Raw genomic sequence first — 26,624 nt, 5'->3', positions numbered from 1 at the left:
GGTGTGTTTGATATGTCACTATTAAACACAAAATCATTGCTCCTTGTCCAGAAGCATGCATGCGTACTATTCCCTTTTCTCTCTACATTCCTGATCCTTTCCACTCGCACTCTGCACTAGTATTTCCTTAGATTAGGTTTAAATTTAAACCCCCCATTTACTCCCTGCCCCATGACTTAAAGCACCTTTCAAAATGAAAATCAGGCAGATTATTTAACTCTGAAGTGTGGTCACTGTTGTTAAATAGGAGTCGTGGCAGTCAATTTTCACACCGCATACTCCCATAAACAAAGAAATATCATACCAACCCATTAATTCAGGAGAAACCTCTTTAGCCAGGGACTGGTGAGAATGTGAACTCGCTACCACAAGGAGTTGTTGAAGTGAATGGCATAGATAAATTTAAGGGGAAACCAGTTATGTACGTGAGAGAGAAAGTAATAGAAGGATATGCTGATAGGGTTACATAAAGTATGGTGGAAGGAGGCTGCTGTCAATTATAAAAATGCTGGCATGGACCAATTGGGCAAAATGGCCCTGTTTCTATGCTGTAAAATTCTATGTTGTTAAACATTTATACACACATTTTTGCGCCGTGTAATTTGTATACAAGATCTTTCAATGGCTCAGTGTGTGATAAGGCATTGCACAAGGACAGTATTGTCACGATAATGTATCACAATGGGAACTCACAGCATGTACACAAATTAAAACTTTGCTTCCGAATGAGCTCTTACCATTCCTTTGCTGCGGGCTCGTGGAGATTGCAGGTCTGCAATGATGGCAGTAGAAAGGCTGACATTCCCCTTGCTGATCCCGCCGATAACTCTAGACAGGAGGAAAATCCCGAAGTTCCTGGAGAGAGCCCACAGCGCGTAAGAAACGATCAGCCCAGCCTGGGAAACGGAAAATTCAAAGGGAAAACAGTGAGAGAAGGCCAAATGACCTCTGCCACCAAGAAGGGCAAGAAAACTCATGGGGAAGCTATTAACTCCAGGCTCCCCTGCAGTTCACACTCCCACATTATCCACCATTCCTTCATCGTTACCGAGTCAAGATAATTTAGGGGGTTACAAGGGAAAAAGCTTGGATGTGGGGCTAAATTGGACAGCCAGATGGGCTGAGTGACCTTTTACTAAGATGTAAAATTCAATGATTCTGAGCTCTTGCAATCCTCTACCTGGCACCATTATGGGAGCACCATCAGTACAAGGACTGCAGTGGTGCCAGGGAGAAGGTAAACTAGCATCTTCTTACTTGCGTTGGAGGCAGTGCAGCAAAAGGTTCACTAAATTGGGCCCTGGGATGACATGGTTGCCCTATGATGAGAGGCTGAGTAAATTGGGATTACATTCCCTGGAGTTCAGAAGAATGAGGAGCAATCTCATTGAAAGCAACAAAACTTTGAAGGGGCTTGACAGGATGGACACTGAGAGATTGTTTCCGTTGGACGGGAATCTAAAACACAAAGGCACAGCCTCTGGAGCTGGTCGTTTCGGACTGAAATGAGGAGAAATTACTTTATTCAAAGGGTTGTGAATCTTTTGAATTCTCTACCCCAGAGGGTTGTGGATGCTCCATCACTGATAGGCTGGGATAGGCAGATTTTTGGTCTCTCAGGGAATTAAGGGATATGGGGAGCGAGCGGGAAAGTGGAGTTGAAGCCCAAGATCAGCCATGATCATATTGAATGGCGGAGCAGGCTCGACAGGCCATGTGGTCTATTCCAGCTTCTATTTCTTGTGTTCTTGTGAACTAGGAAAAGGCAACAAATGCCGGCCTTGCCGGTGATCTCCACATCCTGAGAACAAACATTAAAAAAAAACTAGTGACAGTTTCACAGAAGAAGAGTCAAATTGAATCCCCATTATCAAAATGGTTATCATAGTGGCTAACACAACCTCAGAACACCCCCATAGCAGTTAAACTAGAGGAAGAGGTGACCTCATCATGCATGTTTACTGTATCCTAGAATATGGAAGAGGGTTCTAATATGAATAAATCAAAGCAGCAAGTATAAAAATATGAAGGGTCACATTTTGAAGTGAGCCTTGATTCAGTAAGTAGCAATACCACCTCTGAATCAGAAGACAAAGGGCTTGTACCCTATTCCAATGAATGGAGGTGACAATTCCCTGTTCCAAACACTCGTTGACATCCAGCAGAATGTTCTTGTCCAAGGGAAGCAGACTGCTCCAGCCTTCCATATCATCATGGCCCAGGCAAGTAGGAGACCAGAGTCTGGTCTCCAAACACTGAGTCAACCTTCAGCAGGATATTCGTTTCTGATTGGGCAGACCATACTTACCGTAGTCAGCATCATCAACAGTCTCCGACCAAAGTAATCGGAAGCGGCGCCAGTCATGGGAGACACAAGGAACTGCAGCAGTGAGAACATGGATCCAATGAGCCCTGGATTGATGCAGATACAAGGAAAGGAATGGGTAGTGAGTCAACCTGCTTCAGTGACAGACTCCTGTATCAAACCTTCATACATCAAGTTCTAGTGAACATCAGTTTAATAGACCACTCTCTTCAGAACTGTAGTAACTGAGGAACCTATTTTCAGACTGAATACCTTTACGGACCCTGTGGGTCAAAACTAGGCCATAAACAGTAACTGTATTCAGCCCCTCGAGCCTGTTCCACCATTCAATGGCTGATGCGCACCTCAACCCCATTTACCTCCTTGGCTCTTTATGACTTGATATCTGTTGTATGTTGTTCTGGTTGTCTAAGGAAGAGGCTCAGAGGCATAGAGTCTGAATGGGAAAGAACTTAACAACGGACAGATGTACAAGACAGTAGGCTTCTTCAGTCCAAGCCATGAGCTATCTCCATTCAGACTACTACTAGTCATGTGACTCCTTTTACATGATCATGTGGGTGGTACCATTTGTGGGTAGTCCCACATTAACCCCTTCAGTCCTGAACACCCTAATACTACAATATCCTCAACCAACAAGAATCTACCTATCTAAACCTTGAAATCTCCAATTATTCCCCAGCATTCACAACCTTTTTGGGAGTAGGCAGAAGGGAGAGACAGGTCCAGTTTTCCACTACCCCTTCCGTAAAAACCAAATTATTGTCGGTGATGCCTTACAAAGCCAATTTGGGAAAGCATTCTTCGACCATTGGCTCTGCTTCAACTGTAGCCAATGTTAGTTCATGTTTCAACATCTCCCCATATGAAGAAATTTCTCCTAACCTCTCTGTTCAGTCTCTCAATGACCATTTTTGCACCACCATGCTATGTTACACTATCATAGTCTAAACTATGTTACTGTAGTATGAATAACACTATGTTATAGCAGTATACTCACTATGAAACATGACTGTTACAGTACACTAAGTTACACTGATATGTTTATAATGTAATACCTCATTATACACTATAGCTTCCTTCAACCAAGTAAAATATTCTCACCCCCAAAGAGGACACTGTTATATTTTCTTACACTGGGAACCCCGATCATATCAGCAAACCAGTCCACAGAGTGTTGCAAGGATTGATAAACACCATCCTGTTGATAAAAGGCATATAGTCAAAGTCAATTGAGGAACAATCTACATATTTAAAATCTTACATCAGTGTTCCTTCCACTTTATCTAAAGAAAAAAATTGCACGACATATTTTTGCTAATCTTTTCTGTCGACTTGTTCCCTCCATCCACGTTTATAATGGAAACTGCCTATGTAAACTTGTCATGTTGAAGTTAAACACTCCACCCAGTGGTGGTGTTGAACACCTCAGTCTTGCATTTCCATTGTCTCCACCAGGAAAAAGAAACTCCAACTGACTCTACTCCTGCATCCCAAATTTGCCATTTAACGATAAATAGTTTCAAATCTAAGCATTTATTTTAAAATAAAGACACCATGGATGACCTTAAAAAGGCAACTGAATTATGTCTGAGTGCTCCCGTCTGTTTGAGCCCAGCCCTCTAACCATGTTTCAGTTGAAAAATGCACTTGATCTTGAACTATCATGTGGAACACCACAGCATCTGGATGAGTAATACATACAACTAGCAGTAACCATGTAGTCTGAGCTTCCACAATGGCTCGATAAGTTTATCCACTGCTAAAGAAAGAACTTATATTTATATATCACCTTTTGCAACCTCAGGACATCCCAAAGTGCTTTTGAGCCAATGAAGTACTTCCAAAGTTTGGCCACTGTTGTAAAGAACTAGCCAACTTTGCGCAAGATCCCACAAACGGCAATGTGATAATGACCAGATCATCTGTTTTTAGTGATGTTAGTTAAGGGATGAGCATTGACCAGGACAATGGGGATAACCCCCCTACCCTTCTCTGAATAGTACCATGGGATCTTTCCCTCAGATCTTTCCCTCAGTGATAATTCCTCAGGGATGGGCAAGAAAATGCTGGCCTTGCCAGCGACACCCAAATCCCACAAAACAATAAAAATGAAAAAAATAACTATGTAACTTTGGTGGGGGAGGGTGTTGGGGCGGTGGTACAACAAAGAGTTACCAAAATTACACCAGGACTTAATAAATTAAATTATGAGTTTGGAAAATTGAAGAGCGATCTAATTGAAGTGTTCAAGTACAAGAATACAAGAAATAGGAGGCCCATCGAGCCTGCTCTGCCATTCATGACTAACCTTGGGCTTCAACTCCACTTTCCATCAGCTCCCCATATCCCTTAATTCCCTGTCAGACCAAAAATCTGTCTATCCCAGCCTTAAATGCATTCATGGATGGATCCACAACCCTCTGGGGTGGAGAATTCCAAAGATTCACAACCCTTTGAGCGATGTAATTTCTTCTCAACTCTCCAGACCTAAATGATCAGCCTCTTATCCCGAGGCGACATCCTCAAATAAATAAATGATAAAATGACTGGATAAGTAGTGCAGTGAGGGGATTTCAGAATGAGGAGGACCCTTAAAGTTAGAGCCAGGCTGTCCAAAGGTGTGGTCAGGAAGCACTTTTTCTCACAAGGGGACTGGAAATTGTACGTTGTCTCACGAGGAGGGTCTAGAGGTTTGTATGGTTGAACAATAACTTTATTAACAGCTCATAACCATATACATATAGGGCAGGATTTTGCCCTTGGCAGGGGTGCTCAGCTGGGGTGGGCAGGGATGGCTGGGAAGCCGACCGCCACCCGCGACCGGCTCCACACCGCGATTTTACGCGGACGGGCTAATTAAGGCCTGGCCAGCGTGTTACGTGAGGGGCAGCGTTCAGCGCAGCCTGTGCGGGCGGGGGACGAGGGCAAGCAGGCCTAGCACACAATTCGAGCATGCACAAGAAAGAGCGCTTCAATCTCTCCCTGAGGCAGCTGTTTTTTAAAACAAAAAGGAAATAAAAATGTCATAAAACGTGTCCCCCACCCAGGGACGTGTTTTTAATTCAAGTGTTAAATTTTTATTTTGTTTGGATTTGATTTTGGAAACCTCACTCTGCCCGCGGATGAGGTTTCTGGAAAAAATGTAAAGGCCGCAGTGAAAAATTCAGTACGATTGTTAACTTAATTGCCTGAATAGGCCTTTTAATTGTCAGCAGACATGCTTCCTACTCCAGCGCACGGAGTCATATAAAGCTGCTAGAAAAAGTAGCAAGCCTGAGGACTGGGAGCAGTTTAGGATTCAGCAAAGGAGGATCAAGAGATTGATTAAGAGGGAAAAAAATAAAGTATGAGAGTAAACTTGCAAAGAACATAACAGTGGACTGTAAAAGCTTCTATAAGTATGTAAGAAGAAAAAGATTAGTAAAGACAAATGTAGGACCCTTACAGTCTGAAACAGGATAATTTATAATAGAGAACAAGGAAATAACAGAGCAATTAAACAACTACTTCAGTCTGACTTCATGGAGGAAGACACAAATAACTTCCCAGAAATACTAAGGAACCAAGCGTCTAGTGAGAAGGAGAAATTGAAGGAAATTAGTATTACTAAAAGAATGGTGCTGAAGAATTTAATGGGACTGAAAGCCAATAAATCCCCAGGGCCTGATAATCTACATCCCAGGGAGGTGGCCATGGAAATAGTCGACGTGTTTGTCATCTTCCAAAATTCTGTAGATTCTGGGAGAGTCCCAGCAGGTTGGAGGGTGGCAAATGTAACCCCACTATTTAAAAAAGGAGGGAGGGAGAAAACAGTGAATTACAGACCAGTTAGCCTAACACCAGTATTAGGGAAAATGCTACAGTCTATTATAAGGGATGTCATAACAGGACACTTAGAAAATATTGACGGGATTAGATAAATTCAACATGGATTTATGAAAGAGAAATCATGTTTGACAAACCTGCTGGAATTATTTGAGGACATAACTAGCAGAATAGATGAAGGAGAACCAGTGGATGTGGTGTATTTGGATTTTCAGAAAGCTTTTGATTTGTCCCACATAAGAGGTTAGTGCATAACATAAAAGCACATGGGATTCGGTGTAATATATTGGATGGATTAAGAATTGGTTAGCAGACAGGAAACAGAGTAGGAATAAATGGGTCTTTTTCAGAGTGGCAAGCGGTGACTAATGGGGTACCACAGGGATCAGTGCTTGGGCCACAGATATTCACAATATATATCAATGATTTGGATGAGGAAACCAAATATAATATTTCCAAGTTTGCTGATGACACAAAACTTGGTGAGAATGTGAGCAATGGGGAGGGTGTTAAGAGACTTCAAGGCAATTTAGACAGGTTGAGTGAGTGGAGAAATACATGGCAGATGCAACATAACGTGGATAAGTATGAAGTTATCCATTTTGGTAGGAAAAACAGAATGGCAGAGTATTATTTAAATGGTGATAGATATAGAAATATTGATGTGCAAAGGGACGTGGATGTCCTTGTACACCTATCACTGAAAGCAAGCATGTAGGTACAGTAAGCAGTAGAGCGGCAAATGGTATGTTGGCCTTCAATGCAAGAGGCCTCGAGTACAGGAGCAAGGATGTCTTACTGCAGCTGCACAGGGCCCTAGTGAGAACACAACTGGAGTATTGTGTGCAGTTTTGGTCTCCTTACTTAAGGATACACTTGCCATAGAGGGAGTGCAGCAAAGGTTCACCAGACTGATTCCTGGGATGACAGGATTGTCATATGAGGAGAGATTGGGCAAACTAGGCCTGTATCCACTGGAGTTTAGAAGAATGAGAGGAGATCTCATTGAAACATATAAAATTCTGACAAGGCTGGACAGATTGGTTGCAGGGATGATATTTTCTCTGGCTGGGGGTGGGGGTGGGGGTGGGTGGCAGGGGGGTCTAGAACAAGGAGTCACAGTCTCAGGATATGGGATAGACCATTTAGGACTGAGATGAGGAGTAATGTCTTCACTCTAAGGTTGGTGAACCTGTGGAATTCTCTACCACAGAAGGTGGAGGCCAAAGTCACTAAATATATTTAAGAAGGAAATAGATTTCTGGACTCCAAAGACATCAAGGGGCATGGAAAAAGAGCGGGACTGTGGTGTTGAGATAGAGGGTCAGCCATGATCATACTGAATGGCGGAGCAGGCTCAAAGGGCCAAATGACCTACTCTTGCTCCCACTTTCTATGTTTCTATGTTACCCTGTCTAAACTGCAAGGAAGAAAGAACTTAGCCTGCTTACACGGCACTTTCCAGTTACTGCTAATTACAGACAAGATTAGATTTTAAGACCAAAATTTAAGAACAAAATTAAGACTTAAAACTCCCCTCTCACCAAACTCCAACTCTTCACTCAGTTAGCTCAGCTGCACTCCACTTTGGGGCTGAATGAACTCATCCTTTACCTATAAAAGGAGCTTTCCTCAACATCTAGCCTTGCCGGTATCTCTGCAGGAAGCGCTTGATGCTGGCAGTGTGTAGCTGAAATAAAATATGTTCCATTTCCCCAGCACTGCCACCCCTGACCCGATCAACATAAAATTCACAAACAAAATGCGTTGAAGAGCAGACATGCTGTGAGCACCAGGATATCTCAGTCAGCCATGCTGCTTAACAAAGGTCATCGTACAGCACAGAAAACAAAGGGCAGCCATTATATTGTTCTTTAATTATACACCCCCGTCATTATCTTGGCAAGGATACAGGCTGCTTGTCTCTTCCCAGACACTGTTCCCAGCCCTAGCCTGTCATGAGTATGACTCAGCTACTTTCTGGCAAGATTTCCATAACACTCCCAGAGTTTGCTGGGAGGTCACTCCAAACGGCTAGCAAAAGGGGATTTGAATTTCGTTACTGGGGGAGCCAAACCCAAATGTAAAAGCCTCAAAAATCTAGAGACTGCACAGATGTCGGCAGGGCTACGCATAAATTTAGTGAACCCAGGGTGAACAGGTCCTGCAAGATTGAAACTTGAGCTCAGCGGTGCTGCCGTGTTTCAGTTGCTGGCCACACTTTCGCTGAAGATTCTGGGATCACGGTTTGAGTCCATAACCCAGGCTGACACTCCTACTGCAGCACTAAGGGATTGCTACACAGTCGGAGGGGTCATCTCTCAGATGAGAAGTTAAACAATCCGTTCTCTCAGGTGGACATAAGTGATTCCACAGCCACTATTTCAAAGAGGAGCAGGAGAGTTCCCTCCGGTGTCTTGGTCAATATCTCACAATTATTATTGCTGTTTGTGGCTTGCTGTGCACAAATTGTCTGCTGCATTTCCCATATTGCAACACATCAAAAAGTACTGAATTAGCTGTAAAGTACTTTGGGACATCCTGAGGTTGTGAGGAACGCTCCCTACGTTGACACCACAAGGAAGATATTACTCATCCAGTTGCTGTTTGTGGGATCTTGCTGTGTGCAAATTGTCATCAGTTCCAGCTCAAATGCTTTTTTTTTGTTGATGGCTTTATCTTTTGTCAAAATCCCTCTGCCTTTCGGGAGAGTTTTACCTCTCACTGCCTTCACTAGGAAATCTGGGGTTTCTCACCCTCGAAAAGGCAGACTTCATAAAAAAGGGAGTGGGAGATCATTAGTGATACAGAGACAAGAAATCTAGAACAATGCTTTCACTGTTACCAGTTCTTTCTTGTTTTCATAACAACGAGACAAGAGGGCATGGATTCAAGGCAAGGTTAGGAACAGACGCCAGGAAACATTTCTTCATGCAGAGAGCAAGAAAAGCTCACATTTCTGCAGCATTTGTCATTTGCAGGAAGACATCCCGAAAACACTTCTTATTTTAAGGAGGGCAAAACAATGGAGCCAAGTGGGATCGTAAAAGAGACATAGGGAAAGAGGGGAGGAATCAAAGGCATGGGTCAGGAAAAAGGTATTTGAGGATGTTTTGAACACAAGGAGGGCATTGAACACTGTAGCATTTGACTTGAATGAGCAGGTACCAGAGTAAACTGGAGAGATCAGCTTAGGGATATTGCAAAGAATTACAAAGTATTTACAGCACATAAACAGGACATTTGGCCCATGTCGATGTTTATGTTTCACATGAGGCCTCCTCCCACCCCTTCGTCATCTAATCCCATCAACATTATCTTTCCATTCCTTTCTCTCTCATGTGTTTATCCAGCTTCCTTTTAAAAGATCTATACAATCGCCTCAACTGCTCCATCTGGTAACGAGTTCCACATTCTAACCGCTCTCTGTGCAAAGGCAGTTTCTCCTGAATTCCCCATTGAATTTACTAGTAATTAACTTATATTTATGGCCCCTAGTTCTGGTCTTGCCTGCAATTGGAAACATCTTTCTATGTTTGCCTAATTAACCCCTTTTACAATCTGCACTTCAAACAGGTTACACCTCAGTCTTTTGTCTACAGAAAAGAGCCCCAGCCTGTTCACTCTTTCCTGTTAGGTATAACCTTTCAGCTCTGGTATCATTCTAGTATTCAAGAATTTAGAAGGCAAATGGTGTGTTGGCCTTTATTGCCAAGAGGATTTGAAGCCAGGAGTAAAGAAGTCTTGCTACAATTGTATAGAGCCTTGGCGAGACCACACTTGGAGTACTATGTACAGTTCTGGTCTCCTTATCTAAGGAAGGATATAGGATATCATAGTCCCAACCATCTTCAGCTGCTTCATCAACAACCTTCCTTCCATCATAAGGTCAGATGCGGGGATGTTCGCTGATGATTGCACAATGTTTAGTACCATTCGCGACCCCCTCAGATACTCCATGTGCAGTCCATGAGCAAATGCAGCAAAACCTGGACAATATCCAGGCTTGGGCTGAGAAGTGGCAAGTAACATTTGTGCCACACAAGTGTCAGGCAATGACCATCTCTAACAAGAGAGAATTTAACCAGTGCCCCTATATATTCAATGGCATTACCATCGCTGAATCCCCTACTATCACCATCCTGGGGGTTACCATTGACCAGAAACTGAACTGGACTAGCCATATAAATACTGTAGCTAAAACAGCAAGTCAGAGGCTCGGAATCCTGCAACGAATAATTCATCTCCTGACTCCCCAAAGCCTGTCCACAAGGCACAAGTCAGGAGTGTAATGGAATACTCTCCACTTGCCTGGATGAGTGCAGCTGCAACAACTGCCCATCCCTTGTTGCCCTTGAGAAGGTGGTGATGAGCTGCCTTCTTGAGCCATTGCCATCTATGTGGTGTAGGTACACCCACAGTGCAATTAGGAAGGGAGTTCCAGGATTTTGACCCAGCGACAGTGAAGGAACAGTAATATATTTTCAAGTCAAGATGGTGAATGTCTTGGAGGGGAACTTCCAGGTGGTGGTGTTCCCATGTGTGTCTGCTGCCCTTGTCCTTCTAGATGGTAGTGGGTTTGAAAAGTACTATAAAAGAGCCTTGGTGAATTTCTGCAGTGCATCTTGTAGATGGTACACACTGCATCTGTGGTGCATCAGTGGTGAAGGAAGTGAGTGTTTGTGGATGGAGTGCCAATCAAATGGGCTGCTTTATCCTAGATGGTGTCAAGCTTCTTGAGTGTTGTGGGAGCTGCACTCATCCAGGCAAGTGGGAAGTATTCCATCATGCTCCTCCCTTGTGCCTTGTAAATGATGGACAGGCTTTGGAGAGTCAGGAGGCGAGTTATTCGTCGCAGGATTTCTAGCCTCTGACCTGCTCTTATAGCCACTGTAATTATATGGCTAGTCCAGTTCAGTTTCTGGTCAATGGTAACTCCCAGGATGTTGATAGTGGGGGATTCAGTGATGGTAATGCCATTGAATGTCAAAGGGCGATGGTTAGATTCTCTTTTGTTGGAGATAGTCATTGCCTGGCACTTGTGTGGCCCAAATGTTACTTGCCACTTGTCAGCCCAAGCCTGGATATTGTCCAGGTCTTGCTGCATTTGGACATGGACTGCGTCAGTATCTGAGGAGCTGCGAATGGTGCTGAACATTGTGGAATCATCAGAGAACATCCCCACTTCTGACCTTATGATGGAAGGAAGGTTATTGATGAAGCAGCTGAAGATGGTTGGGCCGAGGACACTACCCTGAGGAACTCATGCAGTGATGTCCTCGAGCTGAGATGACTGACCTCCAATAACTACAACATCTTCCTTTGTGTTAGGTATGACTCCAACCAGTAGAGAGTTTTCCCCCTGATTCCCATTGACTCCAGCTTTGCTAGGGCTCCTTAATGCCACACTCGATCAAATGCTGCCTTGATGTCAAGGGCAGTCACTCTCACCTCACCTCAGGAGTTCAGCTCTTCTGTCCATGTTTGAACCAAGGCTGTAATGAGGTCAGGAGCTTAGTGGCCCTGGCAGAACCCAAACTGGGCATCAATGAGCAGGTTATTGCTAAGCAAGTGCTGCTTGATAGCACTGTTGATGACCCCTTCCATTACTTTACTGATTTACTTGCCCTATCATACTCCGCTACAGAATACTGTGCACCTGCCTGGCAAAGGTCATCACACACAGATCTTGTTGATAGTCAATTGAATGCAACAATGTGCAACATAACTGGAACTTTCCACTCAACACCCCAGCCCTGGCTTCCTGTCCTCACAAACATCACTCCGCCACATATCCGCCAACTGACGAAAACCCACAAGCTGGTTGAAGCCATCGTGCTGCACCTCATTTACCATTTCATGATGACCCACTTAACCCACCAACTGCCTGACTTCCACCTCAGTGCCCCATATGGAGCACCCTTCCTGAGCAAGATCTACCAGCACACATCCTCTGGATCAAGGAATGGGAAACAAGGGAAGTCACTAACAGGTTCCTTGTGACAAACCCCCTGTCTGTCGAATGGCAGGCTTTGAACTGTCATGGTGAGATTGGTCCATGTTGGACAGGCCAGGGACCCTGTGCAGCCAACCTTCACCGCTGGGGCCTCAGTACAAACCCCTTATGCACTTGCGGAGGAGACACAAACAATGCTGCACATCACTGGAGAGTGTCCACTCTACAGACTAAGTGGAGGACTAATCACAAACTCAATATACAAGGAGGCAATTGCTTGGCTTCAGGGATTCGCATTCCCTAAGTAAAAATTAAAACATACAAAATTCTTACAGGACTTGACAGGGTAGATGCAGAAAGGATGTTTCCCCTGGCAGAGGGGCTAGAAACAGAGGACAGAGTCTCAGAATAAGAGTTTTTTTTTAAATATTATTCATTCATGGGATGTGGGCTTTGCTAGCTACATCAGCATTTATTGCCCATCTCTAATTGCCCTTGAGAAAGTGGTGGTGAGTTGCCTTCTTGAACTGCTGCAGTCCATGTGGTGTAGCTACACCCACAGTGCTGTTAGGTAGGGAGTTCCAGGATTTTGATCCGGCGACAGTGAAGGAATGGTGATATATTTCCAAGTTAGGATGGTGTGTGGCTTGGAGGGGAACTTCCAGGTGATGGTGTTCCCATGTGTGTCTGCTGCCCTTGACCTTCTAGATGGTAGTGGTAATGGGTTTGGAAGGTGCTGTCTAACGAGCTTTGGTGAATTCCTGTAGTGCATCTTGTAGATGGTACACACTGCTACTACTGTGTGTCGGTGGTAGAGGAAGTGAGTGTTTGTGAATGGAGTGCCAATCAAGTAGGCTGCTTTGTCCTGGATGATGTGAAGCTTCTTGAGTTTTGTTGAAGATCCAGGCAAATGAGGAGTATTCCATTACACACCTGACTTGTGTCTTGTAGAGACCGACCTTGTTAGAACACATTTCTCAAGGAAAAACTATAGAAATATCAGGCTTTGGGGAGTCAGAGGTGAGTTATTTGGCACAGGATTCCAGGCCTCTGACCTGCTCTAGTAACCACAGTATTTATATGAATAGTCCAGTTCAACTTCTGGTCAATGGTAACCCACAGGATGTTGATAGTGGGGAATTAAGTGATAGAAATGCGACTGAATGTTAAGGGGCAATGGTTAGATTCTCTCTTGTTGGAGATAGTCATTGCCTGGCACTTGTGTGGCATGAATGTTACTTGCCATTTGTCAGCCCAAGCATCGATATTGTCCATGTTGTGCCGCATTTCGACATGGATTGCTTCAGTATCTGAGGAGTTGCGAATGGTGCAGAACATTGTGCAATCACCAGAAAAGATCCCCTCTTCTGACCTTATGATGGAAGGAAGGTCATTGATGAAGCAGCTGAAGATGGTTGGGCCTAGGACACTACCGTGAGGAACTCCTGCAGTGATGTCCTGCAGCTGAGATGATTGACATCCAACAGCCACATCCATCTTCCTTTGTGCTAGGTATGACTCCAATCAGCAGAGAGTTTTCACCATGATTTCCATTGAATCCAGTTTTGCTAGGGCCCCTTGATGCCACACTTGGTCAAATGCTGCCTTGATGTCAAGGATGGTCACTCTCACATCACCTCTGGAGTTCAGCTCTTTTGTCCATGTTTGAACCAAGGCTATAATGAGATCAGGAGCTGAGTGGCCCTGGTGAAACCCAAACTGGCCATCAGTGAGCAGGTTATTGCTAAGCAAGTGCTGCTTGATAGCACTGTTGATGACTTCTTCCATCACTTTACTGATGATCGAGAGTAGACTGATGGGATGGTGACTGGCAGGGTTGGATTTGTGCTGCTTTTTGTGTACAGACATACCTGGGCAATTTTCCATTTTGCCAGGTAGATGCCAGTGTTGTAGCTTTACCGAAGCAGCTTGGCTAGGGGCACAACAAGTTCTGGAGCACAAGCCTCAGTACTATTGACGAAATATTGTCAGGGCCCATAGCCTTTGCACTATCCAGTGCCTTCAGACATTTCTTGATATCATATGGAGTGAATAGAATTGGCTGAAAACTGGCATCAGTGATGCTGGGGACCTCAAGAGGAAGCAAAAATAGATCATCCACTCGGTAATTCTGGCTGAAAATTGTGGAAAATGCTTCAGCCTTATCTTTTGCACTGGTGTGCTGGGCTCCCCCATTATTGAGGATGGGGATATTTGTGGAGCCTTCTCCTCCAGTGAGTTGTTTAATTGTCCAACACCATTCACGACTGGATGTGGCAGGACTGCAGAGCTTAGATCTGATCCGATGGTTATGGGATCGCTTGGTTCTATCACTCGCTGCTCATGCTGTTTGGCACCCAAGTAGTCCTGTGATGTAGCTTCACCAGGTTAACACCTCATTTTACATATGCTGCTTCTGGCATGCCCTCCTGCACTCTTCATTGAACCAGGGTTGATCCCCTGGCTTGATGGTAATGGTAGAATGGGGGATACGCCAGGCCATGAGGTTACAGATTGTAGTTGAGTACAATTCTGCTGCTGCTGATGGTCCACAGCACCTCATTGTTGTCCTGTCTTGAATTGCTAGATCTGTTCAAAATCTACCCCAATTATCACGGTGGTAGTGCCACACAACATGATGGAGGGTATCCTCAACGTGAAGACAGTGTGAATAGTCCTCAATATGAATAAGAGGTAGGCCAATTAAGACTGAAATGAGGTGGAATTTCTTTACTCAGAAGGTGGTGAATTTTGGAATTCTGTACCCCAGGGGGCTGTGGAGGCTCAGTCATCGAGTATGTTCAAGACAGAGATCAATAGATTTCTAGATATTAGAGACATCAAGGGACATGGCGATAGTACTGTAGAAAAGTGGTGTTGAGGTAGAAGATCAGCCATGATCTCGTTGAATGTGGAGCAGGCTGAGGGGCCGAATGGCCCACTCCTGCTCCTATTGTGCAGACATTCACAGACGCAAGAATACCAAATTTCAAAGGGAACAACAATTTATACTGCATGAGAAAAGGGTGCTGATTGGTTGGCAAGTGGACTCTGATTGGTCAAGGTGTTGCCATGGAGCATGCCTTGCATGGGTATCCTCTTGCCAACCAATTAGCATCCTTTTCTCATGCAGTATAAATTGTTGTTGCCTTTGAAATTCGGTATTCTTGTGCATGTCCTGATGAGTGCCAAGATGAAAAGCACCAACAGCGTCTGTTTTCAGCAATTTCTTCTAAATAACTGGAGTCCCTCAAACCTGGTGCCATTCTAGTAAATCTCTTCTGCAACCTCTCCAAAGCCTTGACATCCTTCCTAAACTGTGGTGCCCAGAATTGAACATGACACTCGAGCCGAGTCCTGACCATTGATTCATAAAGGTTTAGCATGACCTCTATGCTTTTGTATTTGGTGCCTCTATTTATAAAGACATATTACTGCATAGTTTCCATGTTGAAATGTGCTAAATTCTGGTGTATAACTCGCAATTTTACTGATAACACCTATTGTCGGTGACAGTAGACTGTCCACTAACCAGGAAGACACAGATTGTATATATTAATATGTTATGACATTTCTCTCTCCCATACATTATGAAACACTATGATAATTCTCATATGCACTCACGTGGCCAGTCTTTCCATAATAATCCAGTATGGAAGGCAGGAGTGGTAGGATCAGAGTAAACCCAAGCAGGTCAATGAGGAGCATCAAGAAAACAATGGTAATGATGTGCGAGGATCCATCTTGGGTGTTGGGCTCACTCTTGGCCTTATTGCCTTCTTGACCAGGGCACTGTTGCTCCCTTTTCTCCATGATTTACAGCAGCTCTAAGAGGAAGCAAAAACACATTTCCTTTTTTCTCCCCTCCTTGTAGTTTCCAATTTCACCTTCCCTCAGGGTTAGAAAGGAGGCAGGGAAACACACTCAGACTACTGAGTCATTCTGTTCAATTCCTTCTGCAGCAAATAAGAATTTCACAACACTCTCATACTGCAACTTCAGTTAGCTTGCATAACAAATTACAAGGTACAGAGAAATCAGCTGAACTTTAACTAAAGCAAGATGGATATCATATCTTTAACCTATGGGCCAATAGGCTTTCCAATAGCCAAACGTTCTCCTAGTCAGCATTATTTTCAGGAGGACTTTCCTTCTTAGTTACCAGCTGTGGCTCAGTTGCTAGCCCTCTCACTTCTTCAATCAGAGGTTGTGGGTTCAAGTCCCACTCCAGAGACTCAAGCACAAAATCCAAATTGTTGGAGGCGCCATCTTTCAACTGAGATGTTAAACCAAGGCCCTGTCAGTTGGATGCAAAATATTCCATGGTACAATTTCAAACAACGATAGGGGGAGTTATCCCCAGTGTCCTGGCCAATATTTATCCCTGAACCAACATCACAAAAAAATAGATTATCTGATTATCTAGGAGGCCATTCACTGATTTACTTCCAGATGTCAAGAAGCACCTCCTCATACAAAGAGTAATGGAAATCTGGAACTTCCTCCTCGAAAAATTTGTGGATGCTGCAGGGTCAATTTAAAAATTCAAAACTGACACTGAAGGATTTTTTTTGAACAAGGCTTCAAGGGTTACTGAGGCAAGGCAGGTAAATTGAGTTAAGATACATGTCCCAACTGGAACAGGCACGAGGGGCTGAATGGCCTTTATCCTGTTCCTATTTTCCCAAATTCTTTCTTTCGTTGCAGCTCCAAATACAAATTAACTTCAATATAACCTTTGAGTTCAAACCAGCTATGGGTTAACCAATCTTCCATGGCATTGCTCCTCATTCATTGAGATAGCCAGAGGAGGTGCACTATGGGGCTATCTAAAGATGTACAATGTCTATTGTTCTTAGCTAGTCGCTCCTCAGCCCTCTTCCTCATCTCTAGCCCTCCCACCACCTCCCAATAACTCACATATCCCCATCTCACCTCTCAATTTGGGAATTTCTAGTTTAAAGCAAGCAGAACCACAGCTCATCTGGAAGGGCAAACTGTTAAAAAAAAGAACAAATGCAATCCCAAGTTTTATCTAATAGTTGCTTGGTAGTACGGAACTTGAGTATTGCTGAAAATAGAGACATACTGTTGAAGCTTTTCATCTTGCACTCATCAGGACAGATGCAAGAATACAAAATCTCAAAGGGAACAGCATCTTATATTGCATGAGAAGTGGATGCTGATTAGTTGGTAAGTGGACTCTGATTGGTAGAGGCATTGTCAAGAAGAGTGCACGAGGGAACAGTTCACTACCAAGCTTTTATTTCAATTCAAAAAGGGCTATTCGACTCTGATTGGTCAAGGCATTGCCATGGGGAATGAACCAGGGAGTGGCTGGCCCCCAAGCTTTTGTTTAGTTGAAAAAGGTGCAATTCATGGACACATGATCAATCAGAGTTGACTTGCCTGGTCTGAATTTAAACAAAAGCTTGGCAATTAACTGTTCCCTGATACATTGTTCATGGCAATGCCTGTACCAATCAGAGTCCACTTGCCAACCAATCAGCACCCTCTTCTCATGCAGTATAAATTGTTGTTCCCTTGGAAATTTGGTATTCTTACGAATCTATCCTGATGAATGCCAGACAAAAAGCTTTGACAGCATGTCTGTTTATATCTAATAGGAAGGAGCACAGGATATAAAAACAAAGCAGTAATATGAACTCTGTACACATAATTGGTTATGCTATAGTGAAACTGTGGTGTCCAGTTTAGGTTGCCTTACTGTAGGAAGGATGTTAAGACCAAGGAATGGGTGTAGAAGAGATTGACTAACATGGATACGAGGGACATGGGCTTTAAATATGAGGAGAGACTAGAGAAACTGAGCTTTTTTTCATTGGAGCTGAAGAAGGTTAAGAGAAGATTTGATGGAGGTGCTCAAAATTTTGACAAAAGATTTGACAAAAACTTCATCTGGGTGGTGAGTCAGTGACGAGGAGGGCATAAATTTAAAGTCGTCATCAGCACAACAAAGGAAGAATTCTTTTATATAGCCACCCATTAGGACATGGAGTGTTCTGCAAGAAACAGGGATGGAAGCAGAATCCATTACAGCTTTTGAAAGGGATGTGGATAAATATTTGAAGATGCAGGGAAAGGGTTGGGGTAATGGGACTAAATGGATGGGTCTATCAGACAGCTGGCACAGGCACCAAGGGCTGAATGGCATTGTTCTGCACAATGCATTCAACATGCTCCCTAATGGGCTGCTAATTGTCCGGAACTGGTTTACTGTAAATGATCAAGTGATTTGTTCTCCACACAAGAATGCAGGGTTTTGGGCCAAGAGCAATGAATGGAGCAAAGTAAAAACACCAATGCTCTCTTTATAGAGAGAAAATCTGAGCAGCAAATCAGAGAGGAGAGGCTGGGTGGCTCTTTGTAGTGCTAATTGGTATTCACCAGCACAATATAAACCGTGGATCATTAGATCAGCAGTCTACAACCACTAATATACTCGGTGGGTGATTGTCTGCATGGCTTTTTTCAAGGAGTGGCAGGTTAGGTGAGAGCCCCAAGCTATGGAATTCCCTCCCTAAATCTCTCCTGCTCTCTATCATCCAGATGCTGCCATCTTTTGATGATCTGCTCCTATCACTGCTTGCTTGTCCCTACACCCACACCTTAAACCAGCTTATATTTCACCCCTTTCCTTGGATTCACCTAGTTCTGTTGAAGGGTCATGAGGACTCGAAACGTCAACTCTTTTCTTCTCCGCCGATGCTGCCAGACCTGCTGAGTTTTTCCAGGTAATTCTTTTTTTGTTTTGGATTTCCAGCATCTGCAGTCTTTTGTTTTTATAACTTATAACAATAGTTTGATGAAACAGTGGACCTAGTAGATAATGAGAGACATTGGATGTCGTAGACTCTTACCATACAGAAGGAGGCTATTTGACCCACCATGTCTGTGCTGGTCATTGAAGGAGCTACCCAAGAAGCCGCACTCCCCTGCTCTTTCCACATATTTCTGCAATTTATTTTTGCTCCTTCAAGTACTTATCCAATTCCCTTTCAAATTTTGGTGCATCAACCACTCTTTCAGACAGTTCATTCAAGACTACAACAACCCGCTGCATGAAAACAATTCCCATCTTCCTTCTGGTCCTTTTGCCATTTACCTTAATTCTACATAGATCTCAGACAGGCATTTGATGTGTAACCCACTCAATGAGCTACTATGAACTGCCATCAACCATTACAATTCACAGTTTTCTTTTTTTTTAAACTCAGTCAGGGGATGTGGGCTGCACTGGCTGAGCCAGCATTTATTGCCCATCCCTAGTTGCCCTTGAGAAGGTGGTGGTGAGCTGCCTTCTTGAACTGCTGCAGTCCATGTGGTGTAGGTACACCCACAGTGCTGTTAGGAAGGGAGTTCCAGGATTTTGACCCAGTGACAATGAAGGAATGGCAATATATTTCCAAGTCAGGGTGGTGAGTGATTTGGAGGGCTACTTGGTGTTCCCATCTATCTGTTGCCCTTGTCCTTTAGGTGGTAGTGCTCATGGGTTTGGAAGGTGCTGTTGAAGAAGCCTTGGTGAAATCCTGCAGTGCATCTTGTAGGTGGTACACACTGCTGCTACTGTGCGTTGGTGGTGGATGGAGTGAATGTTTGTGGATGTGATGCCAACCAGGTAGGCTGCTTTGTCCTGGATGGTGTCAAGCTTCTCGAGTGTTGTGGGAGCTGCACTCATCCAGGAAGTGGGAAGTATTCCATCATACTCCTGACGTGTGGACGGTGCACAGGCTTTGGGGAGTCAGGTAGTGAGTTAACTGCTCTTGTAGCCACAGCCTTTATATGGCTAGTCCAGTTCAGTTTCTGGTCAATGGTAACCTCCAGGAAGTTGATAGTGGGGGATCCAGTGATGGTAATGCCGTTGAACATCAAGGGTGATGGTTAGATTCTCTCTTGTTGGAGATGGTCATTGCCTGGCACTTGTGTGGTGTGAATGTTACTTGCCACTTGTCAGCCCAAGCCTGAATATTGTCCTGGTCTTGTTGTATTTGGACTTGGACTGCTTCAGTATCTGAGGAGTTGCGAATGGTGCTGAACATTGTGCAATCATCAGCAAACATCCCCAATTCTGACCTTATGATGGAAGGATGGTCATTGATGAAGCAGCTGAAGATGGTTGGGCCGAGGACACTACCCTGAGGAACTCCTGCAGTGATGTCCTGGAGCTGAGGTGATTGACCTCCAACAACCATAACCATCTTCCTTTACGCCAGGTATAACTTCAACCAGCAGAGAGTTTTCCCCTGATTCCCATTGACTCAAGTTTTGCTAGGGCTCCTTGATGCCACACTCGGTCAAATGTGGCTTTGATATCAAGGGCAGTCGCTCTCATCTCACCTCGTGAGATCAGCTCTTTTGTCCATGTTTGAACCAAGGCTGTAATGAGGTCAGGAGCTGAGTGGCCCTGGCGGAACGCAAACTGGGCGTCAGTGAGCAGGTTATTGCTAAGCAAGTGCCGCTTGATAGTACTGTTGATGACTCCTTCCATTACTTTACTGATGATCGAGAGTAGACTGATGGGGCAGCAATTGGCAGGGTTGGATTTGTCCTGCTTTTTGTGTACTGGACATACCTGGGCAATGTCGCACATTGCTGGCTCGATTTCAGTGTTGTAGCTGTACTGGAACAGGTTAAGTAGGGACGTGGCAAGTTCTGGAGCACAAGTCTTCAGTATTATTGCCGGAATACTGTCAGGGCCCATAGCCTTTGCACTATCCAGCGCCTTCAGCTGTTTCTTGATATCACGTGGAGTGAATCTAATTGGTTGAAAACGGCATCTGTGATGCTGGGGACCTCCAGAGGAGGCCGAGATGGATCATCCACTTCTGGCTGAAGATTGTAGCAAATATTTCAGCCTTATCTTTTGCACTGATGTGCTGGGCTCCTCCATCATGAGGATGTAGATATTTGTTGAGCCTCCTCCTCTACTGAGTTGTTTAATTGTCCACCACCATTCACGACTGGATGTGGCAGGACTGCAGAACTTAGCTCTAGCTCTGATTTGTTGGTTGTGCGATCGCTTAGCTCTGTCTATCACTTGCTGCTTATGCTGTTTGGCACACAAGTCGTCCTGTGTTGTAGCTTCACTAGGTTGACAACTCATTTTTAGGTATGCCTGGTGTTGCTCTTGGCATGCCCTCCTGCGCTCTTCGTTGAACCAGGGTTGATCCCCTGGCTTGATGGTAATGGTAGAGTTGGGGACATGCTGGGCCATGAGGTTACAGATTGTGTTCGAGTACAATTCTGCTGCTGCTGATGGCCCACAGCGCCTCATGGATGCCCAGTCTTGAGATGCTGGATCTGTTCAAAATCTTTCCCATTTAGCACGGCGGTAGTGCCATACAACACGATGGAGGGTATCCCCAATGTGAAGGTGGTACTTCATCTCCACAACGACTGTGCAGTGGTCACTCCTACTGATACTGTCATGGACAGATGCATCTGCGGCAGGCAGGTTGGTGAGGATGAGGTCAAGAATGATTTTCCCTCTTGTTGGTTCCCTCACCACCTGCCGTAGACCCAGTCTAGCAGCTACATCCCTTAGGACTCGGCCAGTACTGGCGCTACAGAGCCACTCTTGATGATGGATATTGAAGAGTACATACATGAAGTCCCCCACCCAGAGTACATTCTGTGCCCTTGCCACCCTCTGTGCTTCCCCCACATGGTGTTCAACATAGAGGAGCACTGATTCATCAGCTGATGGAACGTGGTAATCAGTAGGAGGTTTCCTTACCCATGTTTGACCTGATGCCGTGAGACTTCATGGGGTCTGGAGCCGACGTTGAGGACTCCCAGGACAACTCCCTCCCGACTGTATACCACTGTACTGCCACCTCTGTCCTGCTGGTGGGACAGGACATATCCAGGGATGGTGATGGTGGTGTCTGGGACATTATCTGTCAGGATGACTATGTCGGGCTGTTGCTTGACTAGCCTGTGAGAAAGCTCTCCCAATTTTGGCACTAGCCCCCAGATGTGAGTAAGGAGGACTTTGCAGTGTTGAGTTTCCCACTGTTGCTTCCGGTGCCAAGGCTGATGATAGGTGGTCTGTCAGGTTTAATTTCCTTTTTGAGGCTTTGTAGCAGTTTAACACAATTAAATGGCTTGCTAGGCCATTTCAGAGAGCATTTAAGAGTCAACCTATATGAGTTACATGTAGACCAGGTAATGATGGCAGATTCCCAGATTGACAATGGTTTCATGGTCATCATCAGATTTTTAATTCCAGATTTTTATTGAATTCAAATTTCACTAACTGCCATGATGGGATTCAAACCCTTACTCAGAGCATTACCCTGGGTCTCTGGGTTACTAGTCCAGCTACAATATCACTACACCATCGCCTCCCCTCTTCTCACCTTGTATCCTTTGTAAGTTTTAGCTCATCCAGGGCTCTGCTGTCTATACATAACTCACATCAAGTCCTGTTCACCCATCACCCCTGTGCTCAACGATCTACATAGGCTGCCAACCCAGCAACACCTCAGTTTTCAAATTTGCATCCTTATTTTTAAATCCATGGACTGGCCCCTCCCCACCTCTGTAGCCTCCACCAATTCTTATAATGTTCTGAGCTCTCTGCGCACCTCCATTTCTGGCCTTTTGTGCCATCCCCAATTTTAAACACTCCTCCATTGCTAGCCATCCCTAGAGCCCTAAGCTTTGGAATTCCCTTCCTAAATCTCTCTGCCTCTCTTTCTTCCTTTAAGTCATTTTTAAAACCCACCCCTTGGTCATCTGTCCTAATATCTGGTTAGGTGTCTCGGCGACAAATTCTATTTGATTACAAAAACAGAAATTGCTGGAAAAACTCAGCAGGTCTAACAGCATCCGTGGGGAGAAAGACAAAGTTAACGTTTCGAGTTCGTCTGACTCTTCTTCAGCACCATGTTGGACCTGCTGAGTTTTTCCAGCATTTTCTGTTTCTGTTTCAGATTTCTAGCATCTGCAGTATTTTGCTTTTATCTATTTGGTTACACTTCTGTGAATCATCTGGCAATGTTTTACTACATTGAAGGTGCTATATAGATGCAACCAATTTGCACGTAGCAAGCCTCCACAAACAGTAATATGATAAATAACTAGCTCATTTGTTTTAGTGATGCAAATTGAGGGATAAATATTGGCGAGGAAGCCAGAAAGAATTCACCTGCTCTTCTTCGAAAAGTGTCGTGGAATTTTTTTTAACCATCTTTTGTCATCTTGTTGACCTGAGAGGACCATTGGGGTCTAGATTTAACATCTCATCCCATCCGGCAGTGTGGCACTGTTAGTGTTGATTTTGCACTCAAGGGTTGGATTTTATGCTCGCTTGCCAGCAGGTTTGAAGGCAGGGGCTGTAAAATCCAGCGGGTGGCCTTCCCGCTGCCTAGCTGCCATCCCCAACCTGACCAACACTTTACAGGGGGAGGCAGAGGCATCAGGAAGCCCACCCTCGGTCCTATTGAGGCCGTTAAGTGGCCAATTAATGGTGCTTAAGGGCCTCATCCCGCCCCTGCTGGTATTTTACCTGCAGCGGGGGGAAAGGCCCATACCATGTGGGAAGACAACAGCTTTGGCCACACGAGCTGATGTCAGGCAAGGGGACAGAACCTTCTCTGGGGACCTCCCAGCCCATCAGAGCCACCTTCTCACACAAACTCATTCCCCCTTTAACACTACTGCCTGGCCTCTTGTACCCAGCACCCCACCCCACCACTCAAACCACCCCCCCCAGCCCCACTCAACACCCCCCACTCAACCCCATTCACTTGCTTTGCCTCAACTCCAATGCCAGGCTTATCTGTCAGTCTGGGTTCCTCAGCACTGGGGACTGCCTGTAGTCCCAGCAGTGGCTGGGACGACACAGCTGCCGACCAATCCGATTGGCCAGCAGCTCTCTAAGACACATCTTCCTACCGAGATAGGGGCAGAAGTCTTGCCTTATGCAGGGCAGCCAGCAGTATCATAGTGCACTCCCCCTGACTTTTTAGCCTGGGGGCAGTGGTGCAGCCTGTAAAATCCAGCTCTAGCGTTCTGATATCAAGTGATATGGACCAATGGCAGGAAAGTCAAATTGAGGTTCATATCAGCCATGATCTTAATGAACAGGGTGGAACAGGCTGGAGGAACTGAATGGCCTCCTCCTGTTCCTAATGTCCATATAAAGTTGCTGCAGCAAGAGTTCGGTGAGGGAGATGGCTTTTTAAATTTGCAGGGAAGTAGTGCAGTAGAGAGTATAAATGGGGAATTTCTGGGGTAATGTTGAAGTAGCTGGGGGATTATGCAATCACAGGTGGTCCAAAGGCATAGCACAGAAGGCTGGAGAGAGAGAGTAGAGAAAGGTCTAGGAGATGGCCAGGGGAGGAATTTGATAATGAGCAGGGGGAAAATAAATACGAGTGTTTCAGGAGTCAGGGAGCCGGCGATGATGATCAGCACGGAAAGTGATTATGGTCAGGCGGGACGACACCCTTGAAACTCAAGCTTTACACAGTTACATAACCAGTGCTCTTTGGTTTTCCCTGAAACACCACACTGGAATGCAGATGCATCATCTCTGGATAGTTTCCTCAAGGGCTCAGCAAGTTCACTGGGTCATAAGGAGCAGGAAGGTCTGGGAACAATCCCCTGGGGGTGACTTGGTTCACCTCAACCAGGGTGTAATTGGAGCACTGAAGAAGGGTCATATGGATTCGAAATGTTAACTCTGTTTTTCTCTCTCCACAGATGCTGTGAGACCTGCTGAGTTTTTCCAGCATTTTTTTTTGTTTTTGTTTCAAAAAGACCTTATACCTCTCTGAATAACCTCACTGCTTTGCGGACAAAATGAACCTCACACAAGAAGAAAGGACTGAAGGATAGAAGGGAGGAGTGAAGGGAAGATGGAAGAAAGGATAATAAAGGAATGATAGAAATAAAGGAAAGATTGAAGGAATGAAAACTAGAAGAAAGGAAAGATAGAAGAGAGAAAAGATAGGAAGAAAGGAAAGATAGAAGGAGGATGATGAAGGAATGATAGAAGGAGGAAATGAAAGAAAAAAATGAAGGAAAAATAGAACGATGGGATGAAAGGATAGAACGATGGAAAGAATGATGAAAGATATTTCTTTGGCCCTTTCATGACCTCAGGATGTCTCAAGCGGTCTGCAGCCCATTAAGTACTTTGGCTGTAACGCAGGAAATTCACAATGCAAACGATTTATGACCAAATGTCTCAAACCCGAGCCCACAAACGTTGCCTGCTTGCCTTAGAAACAGATGCTGGTGGCCCAGTTCCCCTTCTGTATGATAGAATGGGAGTGGGTGGTACCTTGTCTTTGCTGCAATTTCTTCCTGCCAGTTCCCCGGGGGACGGGCGAAGCTCCTTTCCTCTACTCCAAGCAAGCTGAAATTCCTGATTCCCTCGCTCGCTTTGTCTCTGATTCCCAGTCGGGTGTAGTTGGTTTAAATTTTGTTTTTAAGAGGTTTTGAAATCTGGAGAGGGGGGAAAAAAGAGGAATCAGGAAGCGGTGTCATATTTCACTCTTGTTTAGCGAGAGAGAGAAAAAGTCTTCCAACGCATGCGTTTGACTGCTCAACGCATTTGCAAGCAGTTTCCATTTCATAGCAGACAGGCTGGCTGGGTTTGAGAGATCTTATTGCTGTTATATGTTTGTGTGTGGAACAGGCAGGTTCGGGATTGGATCCAGATTGAGGAGCGTTACCTAACTCTTTCTTGCAAAAAATGGAGCTGCATGAACTGTGTACCACGAGGGATTATAATAGATGCACTTGCCTTAAAATTCGTTCGTGCAAACCGTGTACACCCTTTTAATAAAGGCTGGACTAAAAACAAAGCCCCCTTGTTGAGACTGGGCTAAATTAGTAGAATTTACAGCGCAGAAACAGGCCATTCGGCCCAGCTGGTCCATGCTTAGTATGCTCTACGTGAGCCTCCTCCCATCCCATTTCACCCTTTCATTCTCTATTCCTTTCTCTCCCTTGTGTCTAGCAAGCTCCCCTTTAAGTGGATCTCTGTTAGTTCTCATTTCACTCTCATGTGGTAGCCACATTCTCCAGATAAAGAAGTTTCTCCAGGATTATTGTTGTGATAAGAGTCATATCAAGAGTCCAAACATTAACTCTGTTTCTCACTCCACGGGTGCTGCCAGGCCAGCTGAGTTTTTCCAGCATTTTCTGTTTTTGTTTCCAGGGTTGTCTATTGGATTTATTATTGACTATCATGTTTATGCCCCCTTGTTTTGGACTCACCACAGTTGGAAACACCATGTCCTGTCACCAGGATCCTCATTTCAGTTGATGGTTTCATCACATGAATTATTTTTGCACCAAACTATTTTATTAACCAATAAATTAAAGGGTTTGAATAAAATGGAAACCAAACCTCAAGGAATTTTATTTACTCGATTTCATGCCCCCAATGAATTTTCTCCCAGGTTGCTTGCAGTAGTGCCCAAGCAGATGGATTGCTGGAGACTCCAGGACATTCCTAGAGGATTTGCAACCCTG

General features: G+C 44.6%; 1 protein-coding gene across 2 annotated transcripts in view; it reads right to left on the bottom strand.

Moving 5' to 3' along the window:
• Positions 1–25,713, bottom strand: part of mfsd10 (major facilitator superfamily domain containing 10) — a 48,922-nt gene extending 23,209 nt beyond the window's left edge. The window contains exons 1-5 of one of the 2 annotated variants that reach the window (XM_041185387.1): positions 25,363–25,713; positions 15,735–15,937; positions 3,431–3,527; positions 2,309–2,412; positions 738–896 (exon numbers count right to left, since the gene is read on the bottom strand). In XM_041185387.1, coding sequence (XP_041041321.1) covers positions 738–896; positions 2,309–2,412; positions 3,431–3,527; positions 15,735–15,923 — 549 coding nt within the window. In that variant the 5' untranslated portion in view covers positions 15,924–15,937; positions 25,363–25,713. The remainder of the gene's footprint in view (positions 1–737; positions 897–2,308; positions 2,413–3,430; positions 3,528–15,734; positions 15,938–25,362) is intronic. The other variant, XM_041185386.1, reaches the window with a different exon arrangement.
• Positions 25,714–26,624: the final 911 nt, after the last annotated feature.

Source organism: Carcharodon carcharias, chromosome 4, assembly GCF_017639515.1.
Source record: "Carcharodon carcharias isolate sCarCar2 chromosome 4, sCarCar2.pri, whole genome shotgun sequence".
Classification (NCBI taxonomy): domain Eukaryota; kingdom Metazoa; phylum Chordata; class Chondrichthyes; order Lamniformes; family Lamnidae; genus Carcharodon; species Carcharodon carcharias.
The sequence above is the reverse complement of the archived record's forward strand: the minus strand, read 5'-3'. Positions and strand labels throughout refer to the sequence as shown.